We start from the raw sequence: 13000 nt of genomic DNA, 5'->3' as shown, positions 1-13000 counted from the left end.
TAACGTGAAGAGCACTGCTGAGGTGCGGGTCAGCTACGCTGCTGTTGCATGAAGACTGGGCTGGTCACTTCCTCCTCCTCAAGCACCTGTCGTTTTCCCCTGGAGATTTCCATTCTTTCTTTCTTTCTTTCTTTCTTTCTTTCTTTCTCTTGCTGTGACTGCTTTTGTAGAAGCTCTGCCCTTTATACCTCTTCATTGCATGTTCTACTCCTCCCTTTTATCAGGCTGTTTTCATTTTGGAGTTTATTGTTGTTTTGTTTTTAAAATCTTTTATTCTTAACTTTTGCTATTTGATCACAAGTTCTTTTTTCTTTTTAATTCCTAAAACCACAGCCACATGACGTTGATTTGACCATGAGCCTCACATTCTGCAGCAGGAAGCTAAACACATTTTTACCATGGAGGCTAACAATGATCAATCCTAGATCAATTTTACTGATTACTTACTGATTAATGGATAACAAACTTATTTGCTTGTTAATGATCTTCTGGTGTAATTGTACCAACTAACAATGTTGCATCAGTATTACCATAGACACTCAGCATAGAGACTTAGCATGGAGACTAAGCATGGAGACTTGGCGTTCATCTACAGTACTTTCTACTAGTGCACTGTGGAGCAAATGAGCACCATATAGTTATTCACTATGCACCATGTAGTGAATGAGTGGACTACTCAGGCTCACCACACCAGTGGACTAAATCAGGGGGGGTATTCCATCAACGTCGCTAATGAAGGCGGCGCTTAACAGAAATAGCCTGGCTTGAACTAGCGTAGACTTTCACTTGCGACTGAAACAGTTCCTTTAACTCAAGTTAGCTGCATTTTGCCCTTGTTTATTCAAACGAGGCTTAGGTCAGCTTTATGCCTGCTTGAGGTAGAAAAGTTGACCAAAACAGTACATTGACCAAAAGAGGATATATGTTGTAAAACTAAGGGGAAACTAGATGATTTTTATCGATTTACAAGAGCCATCTACAGGATTTTCATTGATTGAAAGTCAGAAAACTGAACATCGAGAGAGAAACAAACAAAAATCAAAAAAATAGATAGTAGCCTATTGGAGGATAATGAAAGCATACATTGATCATGAAAGCAAACAACAATGATCATGGTTTTAAATTAAATGTCTTCACTCTTGAACAAAACAAGTGAATAAATAAATAGCATAACCTCAAAACAACTTTGGCATAGGCTATTCAAAATTATAGGCTATACGTTCTAAGGGTTCACTCCAAATTATTGTGTAGGTAGGCTATAGGTGAACATAAATTAGGCTAAATGGAGATTATCTTAATTTATAATAGGTTACTGTTTGCAATAAAGTCTCATAGTTTTGTCAAAGTTTTTGTGAAATATTTATCTGAAATGGTCATTTAATATTTAATCTTGACTTCTTAGGCTGGCACAGAGTTGATTTGACATTAATGAACAATAATCAACACATAAAGTAGTTTTAATCATTAGTAGCCTAGGCTATACAGGATGCAGAATTATATCTTTGCTTTATATCAGCTTGATTAAGCTTGAAAGTTAGCCTGCTACAGACCAGGCTCGTTCTGTGGCATAAATTCCCATAGTTACCAAGCTGGGATTCACGTAAACCACACTAATGGAATGGAACTCTCTCTAAAATTAGTGAGAAATAAGCCAGGTTTAGCCTTTAGCGAGCTTGATTGAATACCCCCCAGGTTAACCACATCAGTGGACTACATCAAGCTAACCACATCAGTGGACTACATCAGGTTAACCACACCAGTGGACTACATCAAGCTAACAGTGATGAATCAGTGTTACCATAGAGACAAGCTCTTGAGGATTAGCTTTGCACAGACTAACACTCCCGGCTCCGTCTTGCCATATAGTGGTTTAAGTTTACTGTTCGGCTACTCGTATGGATCAGTTCTACCATAGAGGAATCCAGCAGTGTGTGTGTGTGTGTGTGTGTGTGTGTGTGTGTGTGTGTGTGTGTGTGTGTGTGTGTGTGTGTTGCCAGGTGAGCAGGGAGGTTGGGAATTGTTGGTCTTTAAGCTCTGTAAACGTCTCTCAGCTGCACTCACCCTAATTAGTTTAGCAAAACGAATGGGTTGTGGGCACCATTTTTGGAGAGGGGGCATTACACGCACACTCTCACTCTCACTCATGCACACACACACAAACACACTCATGCATACAGTACATACACACACACTCTTACTCATACACACTCACACACACACATGCATGCAAACACACTCTTACTCATACACACACACACAGACACTCTCTCATGCACGGACACACACACACACAGAGACACTCTCTCATGCACACAAACACACACACACACATTCTCACTCTTGCACACACACAATAACACACTCATGCATACATACACACACACTCTTACTCATACACACACACATTCATGCACACAAACATACTCTTACTCATACACACACAAACACACACAGAGACATTCTCTCACTCATGCACACACACACACACACACACACACACACATTCTCACTCATGCAAACACACACACAAAGAGTCAATCCTACCCGTGCTTTGAGCCTGCAGTTTGTCTGGAGAGGTGAACACTAATAAGTTTAGGAGTCTGATTGCTGTTCACCAATCATGACAGATTATGCCCTCTGCCTCTCAACGAGTGGCAATCTCTCTGTCTTTCTCTCACACACTCTCTCACACTCACTCTCTCACACACTCTCTTACTCACACACACACACTCTCACACATACATACATACTCTCTCACACACACTTTCACTGTTTCATAGTGTCTCGCCATCCCTCTTTGGCACACATTATCGCACACACTCAGACACTCTCTCACACACTTACACACATTCTCTCACACACATATTTTCTCACACACACTCACACACACACATTCTCTTACACACACACTTTCTCACACACTCATACACTCTCAATGTTTCATAGACACTCTTTGTCCCTCTCTATCTTTCTCTTGCACACTCCCCACACACACACACTCTCCCACAGACACTCTCTCACACGCTCTCACACACTTACACACACGCTCTCCACACACACTGTTGCCCTTTACTCTCGCACAAACACACTCTCACACACACACCCTCATACACTCTCACACACACACTCTCACACACACACTCTCACACACACACTCTCACACACACCCTCATACACTCTCACACACACACTCTCTCACACACACTCTCACACACACACTCTCACACACACTCTCACACACACACTCTCACACACACTCTCACTCACATACTGTACTCTCACTCACACACACTCACACACACCTCTCACACACACACTCTCACACACACTCTCACACACACTCTCACACACTCTCACACACACACTCTCACACACACACTCTCACACACTCTCACACACACACTCTCACACACACACCCTCACACACACCCTCATACACTCTCACTGGTTCATAGTTTTCTTTCTCTCTCTCCATCTCATTCATCCCTCTCTCCTTCGCTCTCATCCCTCTCTCTCCCTTAGCTCTCTCTCTGCTAATTAAATGAACACAGCTGCATTAATGGCTTCCCCAGCTGAGTGACAAATGTGTTTAAGTGGATCCATTTGAGACGGTTAACAATGTCTGAGGCTGCCATGGGGTGGGGTGGGGGGGATGGGTGACTTGTGGCAAGCCCCACTCACACAGCCTGATGTACATAGAATTGCGAACGCAGCGTTATCAACGCCATCGCCAAACCGCAGAAACCGCACATTGCGTGAAAACTTTATCTGTTATTGAGATTCCCTGGGAATGTAAAGTGTATTAAAAATAAAATAGATAACAATTATTATTTTTTATATTATTATTATTATTTATCATACCTGTAGCGCATCAGGTAATCAGCGCCTTTCTCCGCCCTCTACCGCAATTTGCGGTGCCCACAACTGAACAGCATCATTCAACCACGAGCGCAGTTGAATGGAGTCAACTGATGACAACATTAAAAGGAATCAAATGTTTAGCGGTCATGAAATAATACAATACATGATAACAAGATGTCCACAAGCAGAGAGACAATGCAGAGCACTATTCTACTAACCTGACTCTCGCCAGATGAATTTTGTTCCGCCTAGCTCCACTCACATCCATCTGGGACCTCTTCCGTTGGGAGTGATTTCGGCACCAGATTTTATGGTAGAGCCAATCAGGACGCAGGGCGGGAGTTTCATAGATGTGACGTACAGTAGCGGAGAAGCGACTGTGAGACTGTTTTGATTCAGACAACAATGCCGGCTCTGAAGAACGGCTCTGAAGGCTTTTGTTGGTGATGACAGACAAGTGGCTTATCCAATCATATGCAAGGATTTTTGATAAGGCCCAGCCTTCTGAAACACCTCTCCAATGGAGCGATCCCAGATGGATGAGTGGAGCTAGGCAGAACGAAATTCATCTGGCGAGAGTCAGGTTAGTATTCTACTCCACTTAAGAAAATACTCAAACTACTTGTACACGTAGACTATGACAGATTTAATATATAAGTAAATATACTCTTTTGATCCCGTGAGGGAAATTTGGTCTCTGCATTTATCCCAATCCGTGAATTAGTGAAACACACTTGGCACACAGTGAACAAACAGTGAGGTGAAGCACACACTAATCCCGGCGCAGTGAGCTGCCTGCAACAACAGCGGCGCTCGGGGAGCAGTGAGGGGTTAGGTGCCTTGCTCAAGGGCACTTCAGCCGTTCCCACTGGTCGGGGCTCGGACCGGCAACCCTCCGGTTACAGGTCTGGAGTGCTAACCAGTAGGCCACGGCTGCCCCCAATAGCCATATCTAGCAGGTAGGAAAGTTTAAGTTTTTCTTCCGAGGGCCAGCTCACTATGCCTGGCTCTAAGAGAGGGCCAGAGACTCGGAGTATATCAGTAACCATAAATAGCTTATCGCTGTGAACAAAGGCAGTCTACCTTGAATCTAGTCTAGTTGAATATTCCATTACATTTAATCTATAGGCTATTGCAATTTAATACCATTGTTATCTGTGTTTATATTGCCATCATGCCATATCAGTGTAAAATGTAGCTCAAATGAAATAATACTAATAATAGCATTCTCAAAACTATAAGCAGGGAGTCCCAAAAGTATATTTTGAACTCTGAACTTTGCATACACAGCTCAAGTTGTGAACAAGCAGAAACATCTGAAATGACCACCATTCTAACTTTCACTCACCTGATGAGAACTTTGTGAACTCTGTATGAACATTTGAACGAGTGAATAAAAAATATAAATAATTATACCAGAAAGTTCCAGAATTATGACTTGAATAGAAGTTAGTTAGTTATTAACAATTCATTGATACATTTTTAGAATACTTTGAGCACTGATGCAGTCAGCAGAGGCCTCTTACATTGTTTGCAGGTAGGCCTACTATACATTTCATTCCGTTTTCGATGGCAAACGCGAAACAGCGCCAAAACAACCACCAGTGGACAAAAAGAGTATTACATGTGTACTGTTAAGACCCGCTATAGAGAATGAATGGGGGAAATTACGGAGGTTATAGTTTGACGATGTCGTACTCCCGTGCGGGCCGGATCCTATATACCACGGACATGTTTTGGGGGGCCACCCAAAATGAGGTGGCGGGCCGTAGTTTGGGGACCACTGGTTTAAGTGAATGACATGAAAGTGAAAGTGACATTAGAAAGGCCAACGAAAGTTAAGGTTTCTTTTGACAAAGAAGCAAAACTGGTGTTCTGAATACAGATTTTGTTGTCTCTGAGCACTTCTATTACTGATGCATTTAACCACAATTTGGATTACGCCTGCTTTTAAAAGACAGCTTGCAAAACAGACGTACGTTTTCACAGGCAGTTTTTCTAAACACAGGCTTCTCCTCCCATCTTTTTACGCAAAACTCCCACTTTTCCCGTTACCCTCCCATAAATGTATACTATGACACGGAAAAGCACAACTTGCCATTCTCTGCTCCTGCGACAGGCAGCCTGCAGTTTAACTAAAGTGTGTCCTGTTTGTAGGTAACGTTACCATGCCATGCTTTTACGCGCATGTTGCAAGGAAATCTGTCAGTACATCCATCCCAGAGTCTCATAAGGAGCCGCTGCTCTCCGCATTCGGTCGGCTCCTAGCGCACGTTTAGGGCCAGTGCACCAGCTGCCCCATTAGGGGTCGCACAGGCTGTGTTCTAGTGCCCCACTGAGTGTTCTGCACAGGCTGTGTTCTAGTGCCCCACTGAGTGTTCCATTCACTATCACGCTAACACTGAGACCAGAACTGCTCCATTATGTGGGGAAAGTGAGGGAAGCTGCCCCAGACGCCATGGCAACCTCAGACAGCGTGCAGCGTGTGGGGTAACTCTCTGGGGTAATCTCACAAGGGGCCGGTGGAGGGCTGTTTGGAGTGAGGGGTGTGGGGTAACTCAGGGGTCGGTGGAGGGGTGTTGGGTGTGTGGGGTAACTCTAACACAAGGGGCCGGTGGCTGGTGAAGTGTTGTGCTAGGCTAGCTTTGTGTGCTAGCTGTGTTAGCTGTGTGTGCTAAAGCTCACATCATGCTCTGTCTCTTCCCTCTCTCTCCCTCCACTTCCTATCTCTCTACCTCGCCATCCCTCTCTCTCTCCCTCCACTTCCTATCTCTCTACCTCGCCATCCCTCTCTCTCTCCCTCCACTTCCTGTCTCTCTACCTCACCATCTCTCTCTCTCCCTCCACTTCCTATCTCTCTACCTCGCCATCCCTCTTTCTCTCCCTTCACTTCCTGTCTCTCTCCACTTCCGCTCTCTCTACATTACCATCCCTCTTTTTCCCTCCACTTTCACTCCCTCTCTCTCCCCCCTCGTTATACTCTCCTCCCCTCATCATCTTCCTCTCTTCCTCATCTTTCTCCCATGTGCTCTCCATCTTTCCTTCCCTTTTGCTCTTCCTCTGTCTCCTCACTCTCTCTCTCTGTCTCTTCCCCCCCTCACCCTTATTCTCTCTCTCTCTCTCTCTCTCTCTCTCTCTCTCCTTCTGTCTCTGCAGACTCTTCAGCAGTCTAGGTGAGCTCCACACCATCTCCCAGCGGAGCTACGGGACCACCTACACCATCCGGCCCGGCAGCCGTTACCCGGTGACCCGCCGCACCACCAGCCCCAGCGGGGGCTCCCCTGACCGCTCCTCGGACCCGCTGGCGCCGCTGCGGGGTTACGGCCTGTCCACCTCACCGCCCCCCTCCGCCCCCCCGCCCCCCACCATCCTCAAGTCGTCCAGCCTGTCCCTGCCACACGAGTCCAAGGAGGTGCGCTTTGTCATGCGTAGCTCCAGTGCCGCCGGACGCAGCCGCTCCCCCTCCCCCTCGCCGGCGGCCACTCCGCTGGGCTCGCCGCTGCTGCTGGCGCTGCGGCCGTTCCACCAGAAGCCGCTGCACCTGTGGAACAAGTACGACGTGGGCGACTGGCTGGAGAGCATCAACCTGGGCGAGCACCGCCAGCGCTTCCAGGAGCACGAGATCGAGGGATCGCACCTGCCCGCGCTCACCAAGGACGACTTCGCTGAGCTGGGGGTCACGCGCGTCGGACACCGCATGAACATCGAGCGCGCGCTCCGACAGCTGCTGGAGAGTTGACCCCCCCCCTCCCCAACCCTCCGCCGCCAAACACCCCCATTGGCAAACCTGCAGAACGCCGGCCACCTACCAACACACTCACAGAAAACACACACACACACACACACACACACACACACACACACACAAACACACACATGGAATCCCTGCCCGGCTAGCAAAATGCTACCCCTTCTTAATTGGCTGCTTTCCTTTCTTATTTTCCTGCTCCTTCTCTTTTTTGGCCATCAGCCAATCAGAAAGAGTTTGCCTAACTGGATGTTGCATGATCTTAGAAGGTTAGCGTGACGACCGTAGCTTGTGTCATTCCCTATAGGACACTTTAGCTTAGCATCATCCACATCTGCTTTCTCTATCTCTCTATCCTCTCTCTCTCTCTCTCTCTCTCTCTCTCTCTCTCTCTCTCTCTCTCTATCCCTCTCTCTGCCTCTGCAGCCGCTGAAGCTCTGACCTGCTTGACCAGACCACTGAGGGTCTCGTTGAAGGAGAATTCAGTTGCCTTTCAGAGTATTTTTTTACAAAGCCCAGCACTGGTGGACACATTGAACTGGACTGCTGTGTGCGTGTGTGTGTGTGTGTGTGTGTGTGTGTGTGTGTGTGTGTGTGTGTGTGTGTGTGTGTGTGTGCGCTGCCTCTGGTACGACGCGTACATGTTTGAGTGGTGTGTGTGTGTGTGTGTGTGTGTATGTGTTAGCTGTGTGAGTGTGTGTGAGGGGTGACCACTGTCCTCACACACTCTCCTGACTGTGGTCATGGTGAGTGCATCCAGAGAATGTTTAACCAACACTAGTGGCTTTTTCATAATCAGATGTCTGTTTGGAGTTCCAGAGAGACTGTGAGAGCAGATTTGGAGTTCCAGAGAGACTGAAAGAGCAGATTTGATTCCTTGTGTACTTAGAGAACTTTGAGAATGGAGTGATCAGATGAAAGGAGAGAAACAACAGACCACGACACAAATCAAACGAACTGAGAGAAAGTGCTCAGTCTCCTGCTTCTAGATGAAGTGTAGAAGAAACTGTTTATTCCACTGATAATTAATTAATTTTTACCAGTTATATACATACATATATATATACATATATATTTGAAAGAAAAGAAGTATATAGATATATGATTATAACATTTTGTCATAAATATATGAAAAGAAACTTATATATGGTATTATACATTAATATAAAAAAGGCTACTATGAACATGAATTTTCCCAATGGTCATCCCTTTCTGGACCGTAGCATGAAAACCTGCATCAGTTGTTGATATGTTGACAGATTTGGATTTGATTTTATTTACTGGATTTGTTTGATTGTATTGTTTGTTTGTTTTTGTGAAACCTTGTCTTCCGTCTCCCTTGAGGGTGTCCCAAAGTGACGCCACAGTGAACTCTGACCTCTAATGACCTCATAGCCTCTTGGCGGCTGGGTGTGTTGCCGTGGAGATGCGCGTCGTCAGCGAAGTGCCCTTTACCAGCATGGCATGGAGGAGACGTCGGGCCCCGCCCGAGAGCCCGACACACACTCTGCACCACTCAGCCCAGCTCAGCCCACCAGTCTCACCAGTTTCATTCTCTCACACACACTCTCACACACACTCACACACACTCTCACACACTCTCACACACACTCACACACACTCACACACACTCACACACATGGGAGACTGTGAGGGCTGGAGAAAGAGTCCTGCAATAACCAAGGAGCCTTCTGAGCCGAGGAGTAAAGGAGATAATACAAGACTCTGTATACACACACACACACACACACACACACACACACACACACACACACACACACACACACACACACACACACACATACAAACACACACACACGCATTAACACTCTTACACACAAACACACACAAACATATACATCTCCACTGTTCTATCTGACCTGCTCATACAGCTTCCAACACACACACACACACACACACACACACACACACACACACACGCGCGCGCACTAGCGCATGAGATCTCCTGTGGCACAAGAGGCTGCCTCAGAAGGGTTTTTAAACACACTCCAGACCAGATCTGCAGAGGCCACTGTGAGTGGCCAATTCATTTGGGCTAAATTATTACCTTTAATAACACGCTTTTTTGCTTTTCTAATTATTATTATTGTTTGTGGTCACTTATGTTGTTTTTTGCTTTTTGTTTTGTGTTCCCATGGTTGGATTTTGTAGCTTGTGAAATTTAATGCTTAGAGGATGACTTTTTTAAACGGTTCACCTAGTCTGAATTTTAGAATGATCAAATCAGCAGAAAAGAAGGACAAACTCCTCTGAAAACTACTTACAGCTGTACATATGGACAGAAATTACAAATATTTGCTTTTTATATCAATTACAAGCAATGTATATACAATAGTTTTCATATAAATTTTTAAAAGTCAAAAAATATATAGATCTATATATGAATGTTTGGCATATATGCATAGTTACCCACCTGTGGAAAAGGGGGAAGATTTTATTCTTTCTATGAACTCTGAATTAGGGGATGATTTGCACAAAATAAGGTGCTAGCATTCAAGCCATCCATCATCAAAGCGCTAACATCCTGCCATGTCCCGCCTCCTACTGTTCAGAAACACACACACACACAGACACACACACTAGCATCCACACTCTCTCACAAACACACACCCCCTCTATGCCACGTCCTTTGACCTTTCATCCCACCTAGCTCTGTTCCCTTCTGTGATTGGCCCTTACTGCTTTCATCTCTGCGTTTCATTGGCTATCACTCAAATGTGATGATCACTTAAACTCCAGCCCACTGACACCCAGGGTCCCACCACCCTGATCATCATGAGAGGTCACTGGCTGATACAGGCCGGTCAGTTCCATCCGCTCGGCTGTGTCACTCGTGGTGTTCACAAGAGCTTCAGAATTTCCACTTTCAGGCAACACCAAGTTCCAAGCGCTTCATTCAGAAAGCTTGGGAACTCTGCTTTCTTCCTCTCAATCACCACTCATGATCTGGCATGAACCTGTAAGCTGTGTTTGAGTGTGTGTGTGTGGTGTCGTGTGTGTGTGTGTGTGTGCCCTGTGACTGAAGCCCTCTACTTTGTAGCTATGGTCATATGAACCCCCCTATATCAGCTAAGGTACAAACACACACATATACACACACACACACTTCCTTGTGTAGTTTACTCCGCCCCTGACCACCAATAGAACTGTGATCCCACATCACCATCCTCCCCACCCCATCCTACCCCATTCAGTCTACTCCATCAGTAACTGCACATGCTGTGAGTGTGAGCATCCATTGCCAAGGAAACAGTCTCATGCCATGTGTGTCTGTGTATGGTTGTTTTCTGGAGGCTTGTTGGTTTGTTTGTTTGGCTGTGACTGCACCGCCTGCTGTGACTTTACACACCTCACAGCGACACTGTGGCTCATCCTCCCCCATCACCACACACACACACACACTGGCGGCCATCTTGAGCCCCTCCTATGCGGTGCTCTGCTATGTTACTGTGACTATGCTGTTGCCATGGTAAGGCTAAGGAAGAGAGCACACAGCAGCCGGTCACTGGACCAGTCTGGGTCGGACTTGGGCCACATGTGTGGGCCAGAGGAGACTACCGTTAGGGAACCCAGAGCTCACAAGAGCAACGGCTGCCCCATTAACAACCCCATGCCCAATTAATAACCCCCATGCCCCCTTAAAAAAAACCCTGCCCAAACACAACCAATCGCCCAACATCAGTACCACTTATCACCCCCCTTCACAATTACCACTAAACTCCCAACATCAGGACCTCTGACTGCCCCAACACACTCCCTGCCCTGTCAGCTGACACACACTCATAATGTCAGAGCCAGTCCAACAGGTGGCACAAATCCACCAGCTGCAGACCACACAGGCTCAGACGCAGGTGACATATTGACCATCCATTTGATATGTGTTTGACAATAGCACACCTGCCCCTAAACTACCTGGGGACAGTTATCAATGAGGAGCTCAGTGTTTAAATCACCCATAATGCCCCCATGCATACACACACACACACACACATAGAGGGTAGACCTATACTGATAGTGCAGCTGACACACACACACTAGCATTTACCGTCTCACCAATGAAGACAAATGTGAACCACAATCCATCTAAACGCACCCCCTTGTTTTCCTTGCTTTATTTTTCTTTTATCTATTTATTCAAAATCTCCTGTATGTAATGGAGTGATAGCTGAGAAAAAAGGACAATGTGCCAAAAAGTAAAACTTTTAATTGTTCTTTTTTTTTTTTTTTTTTTTCCTGTTTTTCTGACTCTTTCTGTTAAGATGTTTAAGCTGTTAGAATCAGCACTATGGTGCCACCTCCTGGGAATCTTGAGTACTGCAGGTTAGCTCATACACTGGATGTACAGCATTGACACTTTTTCGGTGAGAAAAAAAAAGATTCAGATACATTTTTATGTTTTGTAAAAGAATATACAGACCTGATTGATGATTTTATGGTATTTTCATCTACATTTTTATTCATATTTTGAATTAAAGTATTAATGTGATTTTTCGCTTGAAGTACATGAAAGGTGTGACCCCTCTCTCGCCCCACCCTGACCCCCACCCCACCTATGACTCCTTAAGAGTGGCATGCGGTTCAGATCTCTGATGCTTTGGGTTTTAAAGGTTGGACATGGAGATGATTATTGCGTACGTTCACCACATTATGATTATTATTATTCAAAGACCATTTGGGCAACAGGACGAGAAATAGACACATCATTCATTCACTTCAACTTGACTCTGTAGAGTTGCTCATCTTGTTTTCTGATCAACAAAAGCACAATAAATAAAAACATGGTTAGAACAATCAGTTCCCTGTTATGTGTGTCAAAGTCTCTTTAACTCTGAACTGATTCCTCTAGTCTAGATGTTCTAGATCAGGGAGTTGGTTCTTCAGCTGATCTGTTTTTTTTTGTTGTTTTTTTTGGGGGGGGGGGTCTCTACCACAAACAGTTTGTTCATGATAAATTTGAAGTCAGTTTTAAAGCAACACAATGTAAGTATTTAACCTTAAAATAATAGTGTCAATGTAATTTTGACGCTACAGTGATATGTACAAAATGAAAAGAAACTCTCACACACACAGCCGTGGCCACAGTGATGCTGGCATGAGATTTTCATTTAGGTACTACTGTAAGGGCTAAAGGGTTTAATGTAGACAATTGAAATCACAAAGAGAAATGAAAAACACCATACCATCAAAACACTTTCTATTTGGTTTATTAAATACACATATTCAGTATTCTGTTTAAATATGATCAGTAAAAATGTATGTTTGAAGCACAGTTCTGGGTGATTTCAGTTTCAAATCAAGTATACAGTACACCACAATAAAACAAAGTATAAAGCACTTGTGCACCACAAAACCGCCCCCAAAAAAAAAAAA

At 45.0% G+C, this 13000-nt stretch overlaps 1 protein-coding gene across 1 annotated transcript in view; it reads left to right on the top strand.

Moving 5' to 3' along the window:
- The window catches only part of shank3a (SH3 and multiple ankyrin repeat domains 3a), a 172773-nt gene extending 163364 nt beyond the window's left edge, over window positions 1-9409 (top strand). The window contains 2 exon segments of the mRNA XM_048256121.1: window positions 6214-6351; window positions 6925-9409. Coding sequence (XP_048112078.1) covers window positions 6214-6351; window positions 6925-7600 — 814 coding nt within the window. The 3' untranslated portion in view covers window positions 7601-9409.
- The last annotated feature ends 3591 nt before the right edge of the window (window positions 9410-13000 follow it).

The sequence above is a fragment of the Alosa alosa genome, chromosome 11 (genome assembly GCF_017589495.1).
Source record: "Alosa alosa isolate M-15738 ecotype Scorff River chromosome 11, AALO_Geno_1.1, whole genome shotgun sequence".
Lineage (NCBI taxonomy): Eukaryota > Metazoa > Chordata > Actinopteri > Clupeiformes > Clupeidae > Alosa > Alosa alosa.
Note: the sequence above shows the minus strand (reverse complement) of the source record. Positions and strands in the feature narration are given on the sequence as shown.